At 34.3% G+C, this 25,189-nt stretch overlaps 1 protein-coding gene across 3 annotated transcripts in view; it reads right to left on the reverse strand.

Annotated features, from left to right (window-relative positions):
- Positions 1-6,912: 6,912 nt before the first annotated feature.
- Epha5 (EPH receptor A5) overlaps positions 6,913-25,189 on the reverse strand; it is a 367,473-nt gene continuing 349,196 nt past the window's right edge. For all 3 annotated transcript variants that reach the window (XM_021161798.2, XM_029477706.1, XM_021161794.2), the window contains 3 exons: positions 22,695-22,888; positions 19,081-19,236; positions 6,913-10,990 (listed from right to left, as the gene is read on the reverse strand). In XM_021161798.2, coding sequence (XP_021017457.1) covers positions 10,885-10,990; positions 19,081-19,236; positions 22,695-22,888 — 456 coding nt within the window. In that variant the 3' untranslated portion in view covers positions 6,913-10,884. The remainder of the gene's footprint in view (positions 10,991-19,080; positions 19,237-22,694; positions 22,889-25,189) is intronic.

The raw sequence follows: 25,189 nt of genomic DNA on the forward strand, positions 1-25,189 counted from the left end.
CTTAGTACTTTTATCTTTGTTTTCTCCAATACAAACCTGTCACAGAGAACTGTGAAATGCTGCCTCTACTCTAAACCCACACAATCCAATAGCACTGGCTGGATTGACAGTCAGATTAAAAGTCTATTTGTGTAAAAAGTCCATTTGGACTACTACTAGATTTTTGTTCCTACTGGATGATTGCAATGTGGATTGAACTTTTACATTTTAATCTTATTTCATCTTCATTCATTTGGAGTCAAAAGTTTTGGAGTTGGGGTTTTAAGGTTGGGGTAAGATCAGAAGAGTTAACAACACCATTAGCAGGTAGTTAGTATAATGGGACCTAGAAGGAGAGTTCACACAGGTAAATAAGTGGTGGTCCCTTCTTAGAGTTTCATAGGACGTTTGCTGGGAAGGAGAATGAAAGATTTCCTTCTTGTGGCCCTTAGTTGCCTGTTGCTAGGAATAATCATCAAATTGTCCTTTAAAAAAAAAAAGTGATGAGTAATCCATTAACAGCTTTCCTAACTGGCTGTCACTAAAGATCAATAGGCAGTAAAGATTACAATGTAAATTAATGGGTGATATTACTTAGGAAACTAATTTACCTTAGCTACAGGAATTCTCATAGTTTATCAAAAATGGAACAGCTTTACAGAATGGTATTGCCTGAGACTAAAAAGATGAATAGAAATTTATAGTTATGGACAATCACATTTTAGTGTTCAGCTACTAAATATAACTCTCTATTAATCACCTCACCATTAGAGATGGACTTTTCTACTTTCCTTTGTCCCTAAACAGCCACACATTGCTTTATTATATTCAACGTCTTTATTAGTATATCTCATTCTACTGATCATGGCTTCTTGGAGTGGGGTGAGGCAGGTCTCACATCCTAAAAATCAAAACATTAACCTTCATAAAAGTTAGAGGTAAGAATTCCCTATTTCCTCTTTATGTGGCATTCACAGTGAAGTACCACCTACTCATCCCACTTTCCTGGACCAATAATTGGAAGAAAACCTTCCCCTTATATTCTGCTTTCTGCTTCCTCTTCCTCAGAAATTGATTACAGAATCTTAGAAATCTGTCCTCACTGGACTATGTTATACATATTGTCATGAGGATCTACTTTCACTCAAAACTAGCAGCCAATTGTATCCATACATGGGCCTTAGGGGCAACATTAGAGATAAAAACATAGAAACGTTGAAGCTGCCAAACCCTTCTATGGTTGGTCATGTCAGAAACTCATTTACAAGATGGGTCAGAATCTTCTGTATGAAGAATGTATAACACATGATATCATTATTACAGAGATAATTTGATCAAAACAGGTTCCAAAACTTTTAGTGATGAGGAGAAAACATGAGTTCTCATTTACTGGTCAAGTTCAATCTTGACTAGGTCAAAAACCATCGCAAGCTTTAATTTGGGTCTTATATGTGGGCTTTCTTTAATATGGAATTGACCGCCATTGGGTTTTGATATCTAATGTAAAGTTGTCAAACTAGTAAGAAAGAATGTATTAGTGAGCCAAGGAGATAGTTCAGTAGGCGAAGTCACTTGTAGATAAACCTTAAGAGCAGAAGCCAATTCACAAAAGACCCACATCTTGGAAGGAGACAGCCTACTCCTGTGGACAATCAACTTCTTTCCTCACACATCCCACTTATTGCCTCAGTGTCAATTGCCCGTAAACAAAGTGGCCATGATAAAAAAAAAAAAAGAGGGTATGTATATGCTTAACAACATGGTCTTCCATTCACAAATGATGACCTGGCTAGACCTGCTTATTGATGCCAAATCTGCCATTATCCAAATCCAACACTGAGCTCCTGATATTGTACCAATTTTAAGTGACCTGGTAGAAGGTTAAGTCCACTGGACTACTCCCATCCTAAGAAGGGAAGTGTCTTGTAGTTACTGAAATACTTAATCTCTTTACAGATTTTCCTTTGTTTCACATAATGCTTCTTCTAAAGCCATCATCCCTGGCTTCATCAATGATTCTGGTATTGTACATAGCTTTCTCCTAACCAAGGAACTTATTTCACAGAGGCCCCATGCCCAATGAAATCATTATTTCTGTTTGTTTTTGTTTGTTTGTTTGTTGGTTGGTTGGTTGGTTTGGTTTGGTTTGGTTTAGTTTGGTTTGCTTTGTTTTCCATGTTTCCCATTATTCCAAACAATTCACTTCATAAAAAAACAGAATGGATTTTCAAAGCACCAACTAGATATCTATAGTGGACAGCAGGGAGCAATGAATCAAGGTTCTCCAGAAGGTGATACATGCTTTGGCTATGCATTCAAAATGCATGCATGTTTCTTCTACAACTAGGAGCTATGAGTCCAGGAATCAAGAGGTAGAAATAGGAACAGTTACATAGGAAGATTTTTTTCTTTGTGTTTCTGCAACCTTGTGCTTTGTTGGTCTATTTGTTGATTTTGGTTGGGGAGAGGGATGCTTGTCCCAGGACACCCAACAAACCTTCTATTAAACTGGAAGCTAAGAGTTTCTCCTGGAGACCTTGGTTTTCTGGGGTCCTTAAATAAACAGATTTAGAAAGTAAGGACAATGTTCAAATGGGTAATTGATCCAAACTACCAGGAGTAATTTGCACTCATTTCCACAATGGAGGTCAAGAGAGATTATATCTGAAATGCAGATCCTTTAAGGCATATGTTGTTTTCAATGTATCCTGTGATTAAAGGTAATGGGAAACTAGAACAAGCTAATCAAGGCAGAGTGATAAAGGATCTAGACCTTCAAGAATATTTTTGCATGCTTCCCACCATAAATGAGTGTTCAAAAATCATTATCATTCACCACTTCATAGATTACCATTTAAAAGTCCAGCATTTATCTATGCCGTAATCAATCAATGCTGTAATGTGATAGAGAATTTGTTCTTTCTTTCATCTATCAAATTCAAAATAATTTCTGTTACTTGCCACAAACATTTGTTATTTAACAAGAACACAATAGCCAAAACCAAGAAACACTGAACCAAACCAAAGCAACACAAAACACAGAGTTACTTGATTTCTGCTTTTATCAAATGATATCCCCAAAGGAATAACAAGCATACTCAATAGAAATACAAATTTCTCAGCTACTGAAAACAAAGACTTCATAACATTCTTAGGCATGAATGGATAGAACTACAAAATATCATCCTGAGTGAGGTAACCCAAACACAAAAGAACGCACATCATATGTACTCACTAAGTGGATATTAGCCCAGAAATTTGGAATACCCAAGAAACAATTCACAGACCACATGAAGCTCAAGAAGAAGGAAGACCAGAGTGTAGATACTTCAGTCTTTCTTAGAAGGGGGAACAAAATAACCATGGAAGGACATACAGGTACAAAGTGTGGAGCAGAGACTGAAGAAAAGGCCATCCAGAAACTGCCCCACCTGAGTATCCATCCCATATATAGTTATCAAATCCAGACACTAGTACAGATGCCAACAAGTGCTTGCTGACAGGAACATGATAGAGCTCCTGAGAGGGTTTGCCAGAGTCTGACAAATACAGATGTTAGTGCTTGAAGTCAACCATTGGACTGAACATGGGGTTCTCAATGGAGGAGTTAGAAAAAGGACTGAACAGCTGAAGGGGTTTGCAGCCCCATAAGAGGAACAACAGTATCAACCATCCACTCCCCTCCCCAGTGCTCCCAGGGACTAAGCCACCAATCAAAGAGCATATATGGAGGAACCTATTGGCTCCGGCTGCATATGTATCAGAGGTTGGCCTTGTCAGACATCAATGGGAAGGGAGGCCTTTCATCCTGTGAAGGGTAGATTTCCCAGTCTAGGGGAATGCCAGGATGTGAAAGTGGGTGTGGTGGGGAGCACCCTCATAGAAGCAAGAGGAGAAACTGGGATATGGGATAAAAAGTGAAAAAATACAAATGTATAAGATTATTTTAAAGATATTAAACTCTGTAATTAAAAAATTTTGTGTCAGAGATTAATATCTAGATGTGCTTAGGGAGTAGCCAGACAGAGGAGACCTTTAATTGGATAATGTGAGAAAAAGGATTTCAAACTATTCAATGATCTGGGGTGTGGACAGCTCTTGATAAAAGAAGAATCACATACACTGACCCTAAGGTAGATATAGCATAAGATCTACTGAGAAACATTCTGGACTAGGCTCGGCTTTGGCATACTTGCATTAGGTAATATGATTCATAGTGATTTTCTTTTATTTTATTGGGATAGCTTCTCATATACACAATATTTAAAGCTAAAAACCATTTCCTTTACTATTTTAGACACTCAACTTTTAGGAGTCACGTGGGATTCAGTGTGCGTTCCAGTATAATAATAACAGTAAATAATACGGTGCTTTAAAATTGTGTGCATAAACCTATTATTTCAAAGTCGTGTTGTGAACCTGAAGTAATGTTTCCTTTTTGGGGAACATAGAATCTCTTGGACACTTTAAATTGAATATATTCTATAAGTTCCCAGGTGCACAATCCCTGTTGTATTTGATAATGAAAATGACCTGCAAAAAATTCAAGCCAGACAAAATCTCAGCATGGAGAAGGGAAAGTGGACATGAAGTTCTGCTCAGAACTAAGAACCTTTTTGCTATGGGTAGCTTCTGGGAGGGAGAAAAGGTTTATTTCTTTGATACAGTGACACTGGCTATACCACTCACTCCTCCAGGAAGGGCTCTTTTTCAGGAAGTGGCCAACACAAAATAAATCTCATGATTTGTAGTTTTTGTAACTTTTTTCTTTTATGTGTGTGTGTGTGTGAGTGAGTGTGTGTGTGTGTGTGTGCGTGCATGCGTGTTTTGTTGTCTTAAAGAGAGAAAGAATATGATGTTGGGAAGGTAGGAAATAGAAGGATCTTAGATGAGTTGAGGAGAAGTAATATGAGCAAAATATTTTGTATAAAATGTAAAAATATAAAATGAAAAAGTGTATTCATTATAACATCTTTTTAAAAATATTTTTATTATGTATTTTCCTCAATTACATTTCCAATGCTATCCCAAAAGTCCCCCATACCCTCCCACCCACTTCCCTACCCATCCATTCCCAGTTTTTGGCCCTGGTGTTCCCTGTACTGGGGCATATAAAGTTTGCAAGTCCAATGGGCCTCTCTTTCCAGTGATGGCCGACTAGGCCATCTTTTGATACATATGCACCTAGAGTCAAGAGCTCCTGGGTACTGGTTAGTTCATAATGTTGTTCTACCTATAGGGTTGCAGATTTCTTTAGCTCCTTGGATACTTTCTCTAGCTCCTCCATTGGGGGCCCTGTGATCCATCCAATAGCTGACTGTGAGCATCCACTTATGTGTTTGCTAGGCCCCTTCCTAGTCTCACAAGAGACAGCTATATCAGGGTCCTTTCAGCCAACGATTGCTAGTGTATACAATGGTGTCGTCGTTTGGAGGCTAATTATGGGTTGGATCCCTGGATGTGGCAGTTTCTAGACATCTTAAATCATTTTATTTCATCTGTATGAGTGATTTGCATGTATGTATAGTGTGTGTGTGTGTGTGTGTGTGTGTGTGTGTGTTACTCTCCCTCTGTGTACCTCTCTGATGTCTGCAGAGTCCAAAGAAGGCCCTGGTAGCCCTGGATGTCAATTAGGTTATGCATAGCATCTCAAAGGTTAGAGTGAACATTTCCAATCTAGAATTTCTTCTTCATTAATTACTTGCTACTCTATTACTTCTGTTTTGTGAAGAGTGAATATAAGATTAGGAAACTGATTTAAACCGTATCTTTAACTCTGTAGCACAGTAAGAACAGTGTAAGTCTAAATGACAATGAGTTGTGAGTAACATATGAAAATAAATGCTGAGTCAGTAAAGAATCCTAATTCTTCCAAATTTTAAATGTCAGCTTTACTTATTTTTATTCTATAAGTGCAGTGTGTTGTTTTTCTATGTTGTAATTTCCCCAAGTACAAACACAATTCAATCCCTAGAATAGAGACCTTTCTTGTCATTTTTCAAAGATCATTATATCATACTTACAAATAATGAGCCTTGCTTCTTATTCCCCTTCTTGTGTAAATGTTTTATTCTTATGTAGTGGCAGAGCAGATGTCTCTGTCAGAGACAGCCTAGTGATGAGATTGTCTCCAGCTGACATCAGTCACAAAAATGTGTTCTTTTGTAGGTGGTACAAATAGCATATAATTTTTGATTTTTATTTACTTCTTCATTGTGGTTTCTGTTTTTTGTTTTGTTGTTTTATTTTCCTTACGTGCATTTTGGATTACGTTGTCACCGTGAATGAAAGGTCATGTTCTGTAATATCAGTCAGTGTCTTTGTGCCAAATCGTTTGAATGTATATTCAGCAGTATGTTTTTTGTGGAGAATGTATATGATCATCTTTATAACTCATAACTTTATAACTTCATAAAGTAATCACATTTATAATTTAGAAAAGCAAATGTTTTCTGAGAATAAAATTCCTATGAAAAGGCTGTCCATTTAATATATTAGGGGATACCAAGTAGGACAATCAATTTTTTCTATATTCAAACATTTTTTATTTTCTGAAAAAATATAAAATTTAATATCTTACACTACAAAAACATGTACACAAACTGAAAGCACAAACAGATGCAGATGGGAACCAATACAAAACTGGTCATCCTTCCTGAATTCATCCTGAGGCAGGAACACAAGATATCCTGATGCCTGTGAAAGAGTCAGACAGGCTGCACAGATGTCTTTGACCTACCTGGAACCATGTGATTTTAACGAACAAATCAGACAGGCTCCACAGATGTCTCTGGCCTACCTGAAACCATGTGATTTTGATTAACATATTCTCAAAGGACAGAGTCTGACTTTAGTCTCAGATTGTTACAAATTCAGTATATATATATATATATATATATATATATATATATATATATATATATATACCTTTACATAATTAATTGAAAACTACAGTAGTCTAAATATTCACAAATAGTTGACCACTCAAACTTCAGTGAATATAGCACCCAGCTTGCAAATATGGAACATATTTTTTGCCAACTTCTTCTTTTTCCCTATTAACATTGAGAAAACGAATTTGAGTTTCATTATTATAAACAGACATTTTTAAAAGAAATAGCAGCTTCTTCTATGTGACAATTACGTGGTCATTCTGAATAAGAACACTCAATCATTGATGTGTGAAAAGACTCAGAAATTAACAAGAAATGAGCAGAAAGTTTTATCTATTTCTTTCCTGATACATTACTATGTAATTAACAGCATAATGAAGGCAAATATTCAATGTAACCAGCTGTGCTACTGCACAGAAAAAAAAAGTGATGACTTGTTCAGCTATCAAATTTCAAATAAAGTTACCATTCTGATTCTGTTCATTCGTTCATTACAGGATCATCATCACCATCATATTATCCCTACATCTTATTTACATTGAGGTTAAACATCTGGCAGTGTTTAAACAAAGACAATTCATCATCACATTTACTTTCCCTTTTAATGTTTAGAAAGAACAAAATAAGGAAGAGATATTTACTACTATGCAACATCCTATACCTACTAAGTCTCTAACACCAGGCTCTCTTTCCATCTAATGTACCATTACCACCAAAACACCTTCCAAAGGTGAATATTTTTCATTGTGCTTCTGAAAACCCACTTCAGTGGGCGTACACATATCTTCTTTACTGCTTTTCACTTCGACATAGAATTTAAATTGCAGACATGCAAATGCATAAGTGCTCAACTGATAGTAACAGCTCCACTTAACAGGAGATGTGAACTTGTATCTCTTTTATTATATAATGGTTAGAATTGTTTTATAAACAGAGCTAAGGGTATTTTGCATTATTTGTGACAATTCCAAAATTCTAGACACACTTAAGTTTTGATAAAATATTTCTATGTAAATCGTACAATTAACCTATTACTTTAGATCACTGGCTTGGTTAATAAAACACAGAAATTAAAAACACATGCACCTTATAATATTTTTAAGAGGCGAAAATCAGTATCTTTACATTTCACATACAACTGATACATTTCAAAGAGAGGAAAGAAACGTCACCACACATGCTAGTGAATGGCAAGATTAGATGTCAATTATGATTGATAACCATAGTAACCGAATGACTTCAAATAGGATGATTCCGGGTTGTTCCTTCTTACAATACAGACACATATCATTTTTACAAATCAGTCGTATGTGTGCAGATTATGGAACCTTATGCTTCATTTTTGGGAGTCCATGGGTAAGGAAATGAAGGCACAGCAAGAGGATTCACACGTCAGGATTTACAGAGTCTTGTGCTGAACAGCAGACTCACTACATTTCAAGAGAGCTGGCTCCTCTCCCTGCTGCGCTTCTCACATTGATCAATGAGTTTGGCACTTTTCAATTGGTGACACATCCAGTGGTGAACAAATATTTTAGAAAGGTTTTCTCTCCTCTTTGGGAGACAGAGCACTTATAATTTAAAAGTCTATTTCTTTTAAAATCAGAGGGACAGTCTTTAGCAACCCTCAAACAAACCGAGGTATGGATGAAAGCTGTGTGGCTATTCAGATTCCCTTCTGAATTACTCTCTGCATGTAGCACTTGAATTGCAAAGGGAAATAAATTTGAATCAAATTAATTTATATTCTATTTTGAGAAAATGAAATCATCACTCTAACAGCCAGCCTCTTAGATATATGTCTACCGATAATCTCAGACCATACAAAGTTAGAAAACAAATTAGAATGCATTTTTCATTCTTCAGAGTTGTGCCTTGTAAAGCCACTAAAATGTGGATCTGTAAATAATTCTTTGTCTTGAAGTTCTCAACACTACTCTGTCACTTAGATTCAAATAAAATTATTTGTACAATGGTAACTAGTTTCAATGACTTTATGTTTATTTAAATATGTAAATGTGTTTTCATAATGATATCTCTCTGTGATGTTTACCAAGATAGTATTAAACTACTCTCAATATGTTCTGAAAGGGTCACTAAACTTTTAGATAATTCTTGAACACAGTGTGGATTTACAGTGTTATTCAGAGAGGGGAATAAATGTGTGATATAGAAAATGGTTTGATGCTTCACATCCTTTTGTAAGTTTGCTCTTTCCGTATTTAGCAAAGAGCTATTTTACCCTCTAAATAAAGGGGGACTAAATAGTAAGTCCCCCGTTTGTTTCTTATATGGGTTAATATTGAAGTGAAACATATACCTATAAGAGAAAAAGGAGTGGTGTTCACAAAATACTTGCATCTCCCCCTGCAGATCTCGCTCCACTCATACATGCTTTTTCCAATGTAGTAGTGTAAGCTGTTACCTAAGTTCCTTGCTCCTCAAATATCACATACCATTCTCCAGATTTTATACAGCATAATAGTATAAAATATTGTTCTTCTTACTATCATGCTCATTCATATGAACATTTAAATAGACTGCATGGATTTTTTTTCCATAAACATCACCCCTTTTCTGCTGTAATATATAAACTATACTGAAGGACTATCATAAACTACCTAAAAATTCTAATTCTTAAAATACTTCACATTGCTTTTTTCCAAGCATATTCACTGTTATGTATGGAGGACAAAACGTAATTACAAAGTGCACAGTTATCAATGAAAGGAAAGTTGAAACAAAATTCTGAGCAAATCATATTTTTTCTTCACTTTTTACTGCTGTCTTAGTATCAAACTCTCTGTGAATGAGTCACAGTGGGAGTGGTCACAAATGGATAAGCATGAAGGGAGATTTAGAGTACCCTCTGCATGAACTGGATGTTAACAGAGGCCAGCCCAGTCACATCTCTCTTCTTCAAGAGTGTGCCCTTTGTGTCAACTTTGCTTTAGAAGATATTTTCAGGAACTTAGGTGGAATTTCAAAGAAGCATGAAAGACTAATGGTAAGAACTTCTCTGTCACAGACAGGTAGGGAGTGTTTGTAAAATCCAAAGGGAATTTAGTCTAGAGGCATTAGCTGTTTAAATAAACTAATTAGTTGCTGTCAAAATGAGAGCATAAGATACCAACTTGGATGGGAATTTGGTCTACAGCTTCCTACTCTTTTACCCATGATAGAGTCTAGAAGACACTTTCCTGTATGTTGTCAAAATTAAAACACTATCCAAAAGGCAAGCAGAACAATACCCTTGACATATTCAAACACACGCGCGCGCGCACACACACACACACACACACACACACACAAAATTTCAATGTAAGTCAGTTCCTGCATATATTGCAAACTATACATATATACACATTCATTACCTAATACTCTCTAGAAGAGCAACTAAAAGTAATTTTATAACACAGAAAAATAAATATACACCCTGTATTGAACTTTTCCTTCACCAAGCAACATGTTTATAAACTATCTTCTATAACTTAACAACATGTAATTTCATTTTAAATTACAAACTCTATTTAAGAAATAATCTAATCATATTGCTCTTCAATACACTCATGTAGACAATTAAGACTTGAAGTAAACGTCAGTAAAATGCAGCTTTTCTAAGCCCACACATGGCTTTAAATCTTTTCCTTTCAAGTTGATCCCTGGAAGTTTTGAAAGGGGCTGCCTTAACAGTCTCTAAAGGTGCTCTAGCTTGATACATTTCGTGTACAATATTCCATGGAAGAAGTGGGGAAGATTTCGTTACTATTTTAATAAAGGATGTTGATCCTCATGTTAGCTCTTTTTGCAGGTTACCTGTGCATCGTGGAAATGAAGACATTAAGAGGAAGATCTGGAGATTTTAGTAAAATATTGATTATAAACTCAAAAGTTAAGGCAAATGCCTCCAAAGTTTTAGAAACCACACTTTTCCCTTTCTCTGTTAAAATACATCTCAGGGTTGTTTACAAAGTGCTGAATTGTTCACTTGGAGAAGTGACCCATGTGCGGGTCACACTGGCACCATCCCGTTTACCATCTGCACCTTCATCTCTTGAAGGCTGCTCATGATCTTCTTCTGGTGACCGACCAGAGTCACTCCCAGGCGCCTCAAATCCCTGCATGAAGAGAGCACACATTGGATGTATGTATTGATTCAATTTGTAGCACACCTCAAAATCTCACGCTGGCACAGGGGAAAAGTTTTGCAGGAATTAGTCATAAAGTAGTGACACGTTTAGAGAGTCACAGTCCAGTTCTCAAAGGTGGGTTTTAAAATTGTTCCTTGAGAAAAAAAATCTATTTGCAGTCTAAGGAAATATACATTTATTCCCGTAGATGACAATCATTATTTAAATGGTACATAGTGATGAAAAATGAATGTTTATATCTTATCCATAAATACTGAACTTAATGGGTACAGTTTCATTGAACAGTATTGAAAACGTGATCCTAAAACCACATCAAACATTTTCTTTGCTAAAAGAAATAAAAAACATAATTTATCAATTTATCAATTGAAGACCAAGCACTTTAAGAGACTCATTCATCCCATGTAGCCATTATCCATGACAGACACCCTTAGGCAGTAATCATTACTACAGTGCTTTTCTCACAGTATTCTGTGTCATATTGTAGTTCAGGTTCAGAGTGCTACAGTTTCATCTTTTATTAAATAATACATTAGCTTTTGTTTTCTTTTGACATTTACAGAATTTGGAAGACTATATACTTTCAAAAAGCCTTTCAACCTAGATTGTTTTTTTTATGTTTTAAAAAAAATATTGTTCAGAAGAAATTTTAAAATGTTTGTTTCTAAATTCATGACATCTGACATAGCTAAACATTGATTTTAAATGCTATTTCATACACCATTAAAGGAAAGTATTTCTTAAAAGGTTTTTTGAACAAATATGATCAATCTACATATTTGGAAAATTATATGTACTAATTCTAGGAAAACAGCACTTATAATTCAAAATGCTAAATGAAAAATATATCTAGCATATTAGATTTCTGTAAGAAATCACCTGGCTAAAGACATTAATCTATTAATGGAAAGGTTTTGCAATCAATATTTTACCTATAATTTTCATAGATATCTACACAATAAAAGACAATGAGAACAATATCATGTTGGGTAAACACAATAGGATCAAGTAGCACAAAGGTATCCCTTAGCAAGAAGACTGAGACGCCTTGGCTCCACCCTTGTCATCCTTTGGAAGAACCATCTACTAAGAAAATTTCATATTTCTTGTCTACTTTATGTTTTCTGAATTTCTTATGAGAGTTTTAGGAAATGAGAAAAACAGACAAACAAAATGCTACAAGTTCTTATGACAGTGATATATTTCTTTCTTACAATTAAATAATAATTACAAGATCTCATTGCCCAATATATGGATAATAATTGCTGATGTGGTTTGCAAGAGAATCATCAGCAAAACATAGATTTAATAAAAATCCACTCAGAAACAAAGTCATCATTGTTACCACAGAAATAGATAATTGAAAATAATATTTAATTGAAGATTAAAGTACAAATAAAGAGACTATATTTGAATTGACTTGCATTTCTTTCCAATCTAATTGGCATTATCGGGCTTGCCCATTGGATAGGTGAGTTTATGCCATTAAGAGACTATTCTATGCATTGTAGGTTACTTAACAGCTGTCCTGGCTTCTGCTGAACGGATACTAGAATAAAAGGCAACGACTCCTCATTATGATAAAGTGCTGAAGACACTGAAGAATTACTACTGGAATTACTACTGGAATTAAAAAAACATTAAACATCATTAAACATAAAAACAACTGATGATAACTAATGAACTTTCAGATTATTCATACTAGAAAGGCATCTCACAGAAATACTGAATATTTAAAAGTTTTACTTTATGGATAAGTAGTCACAAATTTGGAAAATTTGGCTGTAATACATACCAGTAGACAACAGAGGTAGGACTAAAAACTGGTACCTAGCTATGAAATCCAAACTTAGATTTGTTGTTACTTTTGGATGTGATTTTAGAAAACATTTCCCATTAAATGCAAAAATTGACTTATTTCTATCACAGGAAGTTGTGTAAATATTGAATGCAGAAAATCCCAAAAGAACCAAACATTTGTCTGTTGCTGTTTTCACTGAAGTTTCATAATGAATCTGCATTTTAATATACTTTCCATTTTCAGGCAATTTAAATTATTTTATATATTTCATGAAAAATTGTGTAAAGTGAATATTTATGGGTGTTCATGAGCAAAGTATTGAACATACCCAAGAGCAAAAGGATTAGCTTTTGAGCTTGGAAATAATGAATCCCTAGTAAAGCATTTTTTGAACTAGAAGACATATTTCAAAATTGTCATTTGCATAGTGAAATCCTAAGTGATAAGACTCAAAGTACTGAGAGACATTTAAGTAACATATGTGTTCGAGTTACTTAATTCATTATTACTCAAGTAAAAATAATGTTTAAAATAACTATTACTGTTTATTCCCACTGACTTCAAACCCAAAATGTATTGAGTTTCCAACTCAAATGAAATGGACTTTTCAAATGTAAGAACACTTTAATGTGAGGGTGTGTGTGTGTGTGTGTACACTTGCAGTATATTCTGACAAGCCTAACATGACATTGATACATTAGTTTTTTTTATTTTTTATTTTTATTTATTCGTTTATTCGTTTATTTGTTTATTTATTTATTTATTTATTTATTTATTTATTTATTTATTTATTTATTTGAAACAGGGTTTCTATGTATAGCCTTAGCTGTGCTGGAACTCATTTTGTAGATCAGGCTGGCCTGGAAATCAGAAATACTGCCTCTGCCTCCCGAGTATTGGGATTAAAGGTGTGCACCACCACGCCCAGTTCTAGATTGACTTTTTTATATGTGATTTATTTCTCCAAAATTAACTAATCACAAAAGAATCCAATATGTTAATATAAGAATTATCTTATTTCTCCAAAAATAATGTTTTGGAGAATTGTCTTTGGTTAATGAATATGGGTACAGAATGTGTGTTTATGGGAGTCATAATTAATTTCTCTTTTCATGTGTTAGAATTAAGAGTATATAAACATACATGACTGGAAAATTTCATACAAACAGATTTTAAGTTAAATTTGCCCTAATCTTCCCATTTAAAAATACATAAAATAGCTTGTCCGCATTAGTATATTATCAGATCATTTCTGTACATACATTTATATGGCTAGAATACTGAAATTATTTTCCACCCTCCTTTGCCCTCTCTCTTCCTCTTTCCCACGTCCCTTATTTCTTCCTAAGAGATAAATGAAATTACAGTAAAATAATTACAAAAGAAATCACCAAACTACACTTTAAACATTTTTATAAATAATGTACATCCTTAATAGAGTTCGATGATATTTTATGAAGTATGGTTTGTCACTTTAGAAGTTAAGAAAGTGAGCTGGGCATGGTGGCACATGCCTTTAATCCCAGCACTTGGGAGGCAGAGGCAGCTGGATTTCTGAGTTCAAGACCAGCCTGGTCTACAAAGTGAGTTCCAGGACTATACAGAGCCAGGGCTATACAGAGAAACCCAGTCTTGAAACAAACAAACAAACAAACAAACAAAAAAGAAGTTAAGAAAGTGATATACAGAGAAAACAAATCATTTTAATATGCTTGTAACAGAAATATTCATAATATGATTTTCCAAGGAAAGGAGAGAGAGTAACTATTTAGGCAATTTAAATGTTCTCAGATACTCTCTGGGAGAGTTAATTTTGTCTTTTAGAAAATTATTTGAATCTTGAGTATATTTTTCCAGTATTGACGAATGCATTAAAACATTGTAAGTAGTTTTGCCTCACACATTTCCCCTTTCCAACAGCTTTTTGTTTTCTTTCCATTGTATTTACATGTGCATGAATGTTGTGTTCCTGAGTATGCACATGTGGTATATGCATACATGTGCTCAACAGTGTAGCTATATGTAGATACCAGAGAGACAGAGAGACAAAGAGAGACAGATAGACAGAGACAGATGGAGAGTCAGAGACAGACAGAGACAAAGAGAGGCAGACAGACAGAGAGACAGATGACACACACAGAGTTTGTTTATTCTCCATTGTGCTTTATATACCATGTCAGTAGAATTAACTTCTATCACTACTAGCTGGATGTTAGAAGGGACATGAGAGAGAAATGAATAATCACTCAACTTCATAAAATTTTGCCTTAATCGGTTTTATCATGGAGCCTTGTGATGTCAGTTTTTTTCCTAGTATATTTAAAAAATTCTGATTAGTCAGTTATGAGGTCTGTGCAAGGTAAATACACTTGTCAAGAGAATAATCAATTGTTTTGTAGAGATGAGACCTTGTTTTTCTTTTCTTTTCTTTTTTTTTTTTTTAAACAGGCTGTTGGAATTTTAGCTAAATTGCACAGAGTACAGAGACTAGCAAGCTCTCCTCTGAGTGCTTTGAGAACACAGTAAATTATGTGTAATGAATTCTTTCACAGGTTAATGAAGCTATTTGTGTTAGGGCTGCACAAATTTGGGTTCCAGATTTAGAAAACTGTTGTTTCAGTATCATAGACTCTATCCATATAACTGTTTCAGAAATCTATTCTGCTTTCATAAAATTATTATAATATTTAAATTCACTCGACTTTCCTAATTTTCTAAATAACCAAGGTTAGAAAGCTTTGGCCAGAGAAGAAATGTATAAAACAGCTTTGACTGTGCCCTTACTTGAATTTTTTTTTCTTTTTTAAATATTGGTTGTTTTATTTATTTACATTTCAAATGTTGTCACCCTTCCTGGTTTCCTTACTTGAAATCTTTAGCTTCAACTTACTATTTGCCTCCAGCTCAGTTTCCCTTTCAACAGTAACTCATAGTACTTATGATAGAAGAGTCTTGCCATTTTTTAGCTATGATTATTTAAATATGATTACTGTATACAGACAGAAGAGCATGGTTTGGGAATAGAAGTTCGGCAAAAGCATCTAAAGTTAAAAGTTAATCTTATCAAATATAGCTTACGACAAGACACTTAAGTTCTTAATTTTTATTTCTCATATAAATACTGGCAATAGTTGATAAAAAAATAACCCACATGAAGGTGACTTTTAGCCAATGGTTATAGTCTGAACAGTTTTCAATGCTTTGCTTTTGTTTTTGTTTTTGGTTTGTTTGTTTGTTTTGTTTTGTTTTGTTTTGTTTTGTTTTGTTTTTGTAAATTTTTTATTAGGTATTTTCCTCATTTACATTTCCAATGCTATCAGACTGGGTTTCTCTGTGTAGCTCTGGCTGTCCTGGAACTCACTCTGTAGACCAAGCTGGCACTGAACTCAGAAATCTGCCTGGCTCTGCCTCCCAATTGCTGGGGTTAAAGGCATGCGCCACTACTGCCTGGTTTCAATGCTTACATTTATAAATCTTATAGGCACCCAAACTTGTCATCAGAGAAATACATTTTGTATGTATAATACTTTGTGCATTTGCTTTTTGTTTTACATTTTTGCTAAATATTTACACATCAAGTAAGTACTAGCCCCAGGAATAACACTATTATCTTATTGAAATCTTTCCCAAGATCCACACAATTAATAGTTAGATATTGGTGGTGACTAGATATACAAGTTATGGTCAGGGTGTTCCAAGAGTATGCCTCTGAATTGTGTGGCTACCCCATTTCTTTTGTGTTATTTATCAACAGTGGGCAATTTTATTTTTTCTCTTTGTTAAGGTCAAAGACCTATACAAATGATTCTTTAGTCATTGACCAAGGAGAAACCAATGATTTCTTATTTTGTGTTTTACTTGAAATAAGGTCTTGATAAATATATCCTACTAATTACAAGTACTGTAATCATTTAAAAAAAAGTCACTATAAACAACAGGGCATGCTCCAAATAATTTTAAGCCCTTCAAAAAATTAGTATCTTTGGAGATGGAGTGCATGCCCAATTCCCAGTAAGGATAATGGTAATGACTATGGATCTCAGGAATTTGAAGCAATTTACAAAAGATAACATTCTTTGACTTTACTATCTGTCATAAATGATTTGAAAGGTAAATTGAAAGGGGCAGTTTAACAAGAGAAGAACAAGTATAAAAAGATAGAACAGCACCTTCAGTCTTGAGAAAGTACATGCACAATAAAGAGAGTCTAGGAAGTTACAAAAATAAATAGGAAAGACATTTTTTTAAAAAATGTAAAAACAGAATACAATAATACTAAACATATTTCTATTATTTTGAGGTCCCCGAAAATAAAGCAATTCATAGAAAGATAACACACACACTCACCCAAAATAAATTTTAGAGAATAAAATAAATACTTTTGTATTGTCTGTAACAGTTCTAACTAAATATATGACCATGTACTCTCTTAATAAAGACAGAGACATTGTTTAATGCAAATAATTTTATTGTATATGTACAAGTAATCTGACATTGGGTAGAAGAAATACCTACAGTATCATTTTAATATAAAATGACAAATGACTTTAATAAATTAAAATGACCATTTTTACTGAAAAATTAAATAGCAATTATGTAAAAATAGTTTTAAATCATTAGGAATTATTTTTAGTATACTGTTTTAAATACAGCACAGATGAGATTCTTGAGCATCAAAGAAATAATGGGCAAAATATTCATGGCTTCAAGAAGACGTGATTTAGTAGTGACTGTGAGAATGGGATTAAGTAAACTAGGAAATCAAGCCCAGTGATTGTGATTTTATGTCTGTTTAGAGATCAGTACAAAGGAAGACAGTGCTGAGACTGTGATATTTATTGGTAATAAATGGTACCCTGTTACCTTTCCTGTGGATGAGCAGTGAACTCAATGAATCAAGAATGCCAAAATGGTATGTGGGAATGTCTAGAGAACCTCTCACTATTGGTATTACATGAAGGGATGGAGTGAAGACAGTGGTTTCATGACTTAGAGCATCCTAACATTTTAAAGTCCTTAAAACAATATTTTAACCCTTAAATTGGCAGGTCATTTGAAGTCAGTTATCTTTGCACAGGTTAAAACATTATTCATTTAGATGAACTCTAGATGGAACCATCATAGGACAATTAATTTTCACAAATAACAATTAGGCTAAAATAATTACACATAAAGAGTATATAATAAAGTACAAATGACTTACAATCTTAAAGAATTCAATATTTAGCTCTAGTAGTTTTTATTTAATAGGATTCGATAAATTGTATCTTAAACGTGCAAACGGAAATGGGCACAATTGGTTCCACTGAGATTGTTCCAAATAACAATGCATCAGAGGCAGGATCTAACATATTCTCAGACTTCAAGAATATAAGTTGCACCATGTAGGTATAAAATGAAATTCCTGCCAGGAAAACTTTAAACTATTACCTGGGTATTCACCGTTAAAATCTGACATTTTGTCATTTGGGAATCTTTCCTTTCCTTTCCTTTCCTTTCCTTTCCTTTCCTTTCCTTTCCTTTCCTTTCCTTTCCTTTCCTTTCCTTTCCTTTTCCCTTTTCCCTTTTCCCTTTTCCCTTTTCCCTTTTCCCTTTTCCCTTTTCCCTTTTCCCTTTTCCCTTTTCCCTTTTCCCTTTTCCCTTNCCTTTTCCCTTTTCCCTTTTCCCTTTTCCCTTTTCCCTTTTCTTTCCTTTCCTTTTCCTTTCCTTTTTCTTTCTTTCTTTCTTTCTTTCTTTCTTTCTTTCTTTCTTTCTTTCTTTCTTTCTTCCTTCCTTTCTTTCTCTCTCTCTCACTCTCTCTTTCTGTCTGTCTTTTACTTTCTCTTTAGTTTGTTTTTCTTCTTTCTTTTTAATTTATTTATTTATTTTTTTGTTACACAGGACTAACCACACCAATTGTGCTTACAGCTTGTTTTGTTTTATATTTACATTCATATAACATAAGTACCAGTATTAAAAACTCAAGAAAACATCTTTTTGCACAACACAAAGTACCAGTACTTTGCCAAGGAGTTGTAATCCCAATTATCCAAACACTCAAGTGAGGTTGGATGAAGAAAATAGCAAAGATACTGGACACAAGAAGCATGAACCATGCAGCTGTTAACAGCACAGGCTAAAAAAGATGAGGCTTCTTTGAAAGCTGCCACATATGGACACAGGTTAACTGTTTTCCCTTGATCGCGTCCACTCTGGTGTCTGAATGTACTTTTGGTGCCCCAACAACTATGTAAAAATGATCAGAAAAACTACTCACTCCAAGGTCACCTGAGCCACAGCGTCCATTGAACTGTATCCATTTTCCATGAAAATCTCTGTGTACCGACCCATTTTGATTGCTTCCAGCCATTCACCTACTGATCTGTAGGCCCCAGACCCCAAAGAACCATGTTCTGCCAACAATGTAGATACTCTAAAACACACAAAACATAAGTACTAGAAGTTACAAACTGATCCTTCTTGATTTGTACTTGTAGTGTTCAACCAAATTCAATAAATACTTGGGACAAAAGTTAAATCATAGGGAAGATATACAATCATCACTATAACAAATAATTCAAAATACAAGTGGGGAAAATAAAAATAAATCTTAGACGTTTATTGTAGTCTATGAATGTTGGCTTATAGTAAATTTTCAAAAGAGAAAGGCAATGCTTTTCTATGTTCGTTTTTTTGATGGCATTAAATAATATTCATTTTGTAAAGTTGTATTCTCCAGTTAAGGTTTCACATGTACCCATACATTTGATTTCAGTTTCCATGTTTCTCACATAAATTTCAATCCAACATGGCCAGAATAAAATTCCTTATTTTCTCAGCAAACTTTCCCTACTCAAGTACTTCCATTTTAGGATATGATACAACAGTTCAACTCATTCTTGTTTGTCCTTTTCCCTCACAATCTGTCATAGTGTATATTATCCATATGACTTAAAGGACATTTTATATCTGATCAGTTCTATTCTGCTTATCACCAACTTAATTCAAAAAACCATCCTAGTAAATCACTACTGCTCCTTGCACATCAGGCACAGAACTTCGAGGATCAAGCAGGAGCCTTTCAGGCTAATGATATCAGAAGTTGTCATGCAAGCATCCAAGGAAAGGAGGCAGTAAATAACTCTGCCAAGGTATAAAGCCAATGCATTGCAATTATGTTCAGCATTGCACAATAGCACTGAGTATAGCAGTGGTAGGAACAGCATAGTGACAACACCTTTCTAATTTGATTTAAGGCTGTTCAATAAAAATGAAATCATCCTTAGTAGTGATAACTTACACAATTACTCAGGACTAGTGACATCATGGACCTTGGAAATGTCTAACAACCGCTTCTTAACTAGACCAACATAAGTTGTAAGTGCATGCTAAATATCTAAAGTCATACCCACAGATAAGTGTAGATCTCTTCCTTCATCTAAGAAACTTCTTTGCAACAGAGACCACTACAGAAGACCACAACTGATCAACATGCAGAGAACAAGTTATCATACGGTGCCTGACTCCAAATCACACATCTACAACACAACTCCTGTACCTAAAGCTCCAGGGACTCTACAGACGAGGGGGTGGACTTATTTTAAGAACCAGAGCATGAAGAAGTCTGCTGTGACACTGTATCTCCTAGAAATGTCAGGGAAGCTATTATATCCATGAACTCCAACAACATAATGGGTGAAATAAGACCTGGACAAGTATGATACTAGTGTCATATTTACATAGGAAGAGAAAACATTCTTACAGGACCTCAACCCTAGTAAAATAACTATAGGCAAAGAAGAGATACCAAGAGTAGGGGAAATAGGTTTTTATTTGTTTGTTTGTTTGTTTGTTTTGTTTTTCATGGAATAACCGAAGAATTGGTTATCCAATCCTATGCATATAAGTAATACTGTTTATATATATTTAGTAAAGTGTGTGTGTGTGTGTGTGCAATTAAAGAAAATGAAACCATGAGTTTGGAGAATTTGAGAGACAGCAAGGGGAAGGAGGAGCAATGGAGGAGATGGAAAGAGGAAAGGGAAAGAAGAAAATTATGCAATTATATGTTAAGTTTAAAAATATAAATTAAAATAAATGGCATCTTCATGACTCTCCTGCACAAATTCTGGAGCCTCCAGATTTTCTAGAATTCTGCTTTCATTCTCCAGTGCAGAAACAAATACAAGTTTTTACAATGATTTACTTTTAGATCTTTCATCCTCCCTGTGACAGCTCCCTGGATGGATATCTAGATCTGATGGCTAAACCTGTTTCTCACCTCTTAGGTCCCAGCAGGACACAGTCTAGAGAGGTGAATAATTGTTGAATGATGTAGTATATTGATCTCTGACCATTAGGCAAAATATTATAAAAGTTTTAAAGATAAAAATAAATAATCAGGTAAAGAGTCTTTGAAAAATAAATTAATGAAACATCACATTTTTGAAAATATTCAATTCTAAGGAACACTCCCATGATGAAAGTCTAATAGAGTTTGGAAAACAGGATCATGAAATATACAAATTTTGAGCTATTCAAATATTATTCATTTTGTTGCTGGGGTCATCAAATCTTGTGACATGATTGAGAGTGGTTAATGCGCCAGGAACTTAAACCCTGCAGAATTAGTGGTCAAGTATTGGGACTAAGTCACATAGTCTGAAAGATATGCACAAGCATAATAAGATGCTATATTCTATAAACCATAAACCATATATAAGAAAATACTATATACCAGATGCAAGAATGTAAAAATGGTGATTATGAAAAATCAATATGATTTAGAACATTAAGTGCTTTTCCCTCATCATCTTTCCTTATATTTATTTGTGACAATCACCTCATCATCATTCAAAGATATAAATAAGAGAAAGGCTTCATATTGACTAAAGGGAAATTTAAAGTAGTTATTTAGGATGTGACATATGGAATAATTTTAAAGAAGTTATAGGCTTCAGCTGTTACCTTAGAAAGTTCAAAGGACATCAACAGATTTTGAAGGTTCATTTCTGACTTCTGTTAAAACGAATTTCTGCCCAGTAAACAAGTGTTACATAAAGACCATAGAATTCATGCAACTTCATTGTAAGCAAGAAATTTTACTCAGTTTACTTTACTAGGCATCCAATTCAGCTACTAGCATGATTTCCTTTGTTATAAAAGACATACAATGACATTAAATACACTGAAAGTAATAATCTAGTTAGAGGGAACACTTCAATATTTTTCTGATAAAGAGAAAAATATATTTTCCAAATACTCAATATCATTTAAATGTATTCCTATTGCAGTTCAGAAAAGTGGAAACTATGGTTATTGGCTTAACACATATTTCAACAAGATTATTCATTTATCAGTTTTAAATCTTCCAACTGAATACTAAATGATGAACCAAATATCTCTGTGCAAGCAGATAAAGTCAAAAGAGTCCTCACTGTCATCAATGTTCATAAATTGAATGGTATGGTGTAATTATATGTAAATGACCATTGGTGAAATATATTCTAAAGAGTTCATGGGTAATCACAGTTGTACATTGTATTAAAATGCACCAGTGCTTTCTTGGCCTCTTATAATCTCATTTTTTTACCTGTATATATGCTCCAAACACATTTGAATCCTGTTTTCTAATGCTATTTCAGTAGAGCTCTGCATTTCTTTTCATGACAATGACACATTACACAACTAGGTTAGGCAAAGGTCCTTCTAGGTATAATTGCTCATTCTTCTGTTTCTTTCAAGGGGGAAACATTATGGAAGACTAGAGTTAAATAAACTAATGCCATACAGATTCACACATTAATACATAACTGACTAAATTGATAAAATATATATGACATCAACCTGATTAGATATACTAATGAAAATTATTCAAGTCTGGCCTGGTACCTGCTCGACGCATTCACCAGTGTCTTCAGACTACTTGGGTTCCGTATCAGTTTGTCCAGCATGTTGACGATTTCATCAAACTTGGGCCTGCTGTTTCGATCTTTCTGCCAGCAATCCAGCATTAATTGATAGAGAGCAGCAGGGCAATCCATGGGGCTTGGCAGGCGGTAGCCTTCTTCCACTGCCTTGATCACCTGTGCAAAGTAAAAAGAGAACCAGGTCCATACCATCAACAAGGCAACACAGAAGAGTCTGAAAAAAACCTTTGTCTAATTTCTGATTTTGTTCTTACTTTTGTTTTACTGACCAAAATTACTATCTTATAAGGCACAACTACTTTTATTTGTTGTAAAACATTTTTTAAAAAGGGGGTGGGGGGTAGGGCTTTTGAACATGTTGCAAAGCTAAATGGCCAGTCTGGCAGCCTGGAGTAGTGGCACACTCCTTTAACCCCAGCACTAGGGAGGAGGGGCAGATGATTTCTGTGAGTTCGAGGCCAGCCTGGTCTACATACTGACTTGTCAGTCAGCCAGCACAATGTAGACAGAACCTGTCTCAAAGATCAAAATCAAAAACAAAAATAAGACAAAAAACAAAATACTGGTGAGTTTTACTTGTAACCTTTGTGGCGGTTACTTTATAAAACCCATTGCCATCAATGGAAAGAGAGACCCATTAGACTTGCAAACTTTATATGCCCCAGTACAGGGGAACGCCAGGGCCAAAAAGTGGGAGTGGGTGGGTAGGGGAGTGGGGGGAGGGTATGGGGGACTTTTGGGATAGCATTGGAAATGTAAATGAGGAAAATAACTAATAAAATATTTTTAAAAATTTATGAAATTTAAAAATAAATAAATAAAACCCATTGCCATAAACAGTCCATATTTTATTCACTTTTACATTTTATAATCAAATAATGATTATGGATTTTTTGCAATGTCTCTGAATGTATTTTTTTAAGTATATGCAGTCATATTTTCACAGTACAGGAATGGCAATTTTATTTCAAAAGAGACTTTTGGATGGTAAATGATGGATAAGTCAAAGGCTAAATTAGCATAACTGCCTCATGTATCATTTAATAATGTCAAGGTCTGACTGTTTATTATCATCTTTGGATTTCTGTCAGGAATTTGAAATCAGTTTCTACTGGCAAAGGCATTACGAATATTTATTTTAGACACATGTATGAGCATCAATCTCTTTGTGGGGATTTTAAAAACATGGATAATATTGGTGCTGACATCAAAATGTTTAACTGCAAATAATATGTGTTTGTATTACTAAGGTCTCTTTAATTCATTTATAAAAATTTCTCCAAATGTAACTAAGGAATACATTCTCAAAAACGTATTAAAAATACACTTTCAGGTAATCAACAAAAGGCAAACTATTCAAGACATTATTTTTATATAGGTGATGCATTAAAGCACAGGCATCTTGGAAAATAAAAACAATAGATTAAAAAATAACTCTCAATTAAAATTTAGGAAATGGAAATAAAATTCCAAACATGACCACGATGCATTCGCAGTACCATTTGACCTGATGAAACTTCACTTATTTACGTACTTGTCTTTAACTGTTTTATGAAGTGGTATTAGTTTTTTTTTAATGCTCTATGGTCACCTTAGAGGTCTAAAGACAGTAGCTTAATTCATTAAATAGTATTAACTTAGTAGAATTTACTTAAAACTTAATACTTTGCAGCATGCTATTCTCTAGATGTTTTCAATGGACTCTGTTTGTTCTTTAGCATATATGCAAAACTGTAGTATTTATAGAAAATGTCATGGATTTGCCAGTGACTATGTGGGTACACAGGAGGAGATAGAGGGCAAAAAAAGATGGCCCCAGATGATGCTCACACAGTACTGATGAGTAAATTCTCAAAATAATATGAAAAATTTAAAGTTTTATTTCAACTGAGCATCTAGTCTTTATATATAATTGTCAAATGGATAAATTAAACCAATTCTTTGACTTTAATATATGGACAATGTTTTTTGGGTTTTTTTGTTTTTGTTTTTAGGTTTTGTTGTTTGTTTGTTTGTTTGTTTGTTTTTATTCTATGTGATTTTTATCCTAGAGATTCATGTGATGAAAGCTCTATCATCGTTCACTAGGTTAATAGGCGACTCAAGAGGAGGTAAAATCTAGAGGAAGAAAATTATGTCACAGTGTATCATTCCTGGTAGAGCTTAATTATCATTCTAATTATGCTGAGTTATATATTTTTTCTTCCTTGTTTCTCAATTATGCTTTGAGGCTTCCAGGAGTTTGTATCCCAGATGACCTGGCTACATGCTGTTTGGACTACTCATCCTTCAGAATCTTGAACAAGTCAATAAACATAATTTCTTTATATGCTGCGGTGCTTTCAATGATAATGGCATTCTAGGCTGACATTTGGTGTTCCTTTCCCAGTTGGAGGAACTGCTAAGAAAGATGTAGAATTTAACTTTGGTAGAGGTGTGTCACTGTGGTCAGACTTT

This window comes from Mus caroli, chromosome 5, assembly GCF_900094665.2.
Source record: "Mus caroli chromosome 5, CAROLI_EIJ_v1.1, whole genome shotgun sequence".
Classification (NCBI taxonomy): Eukaryota; Metazoa; Chordata; class Mammalia; order Rodentia; family Muridae; genus Mus; species Mus caroli.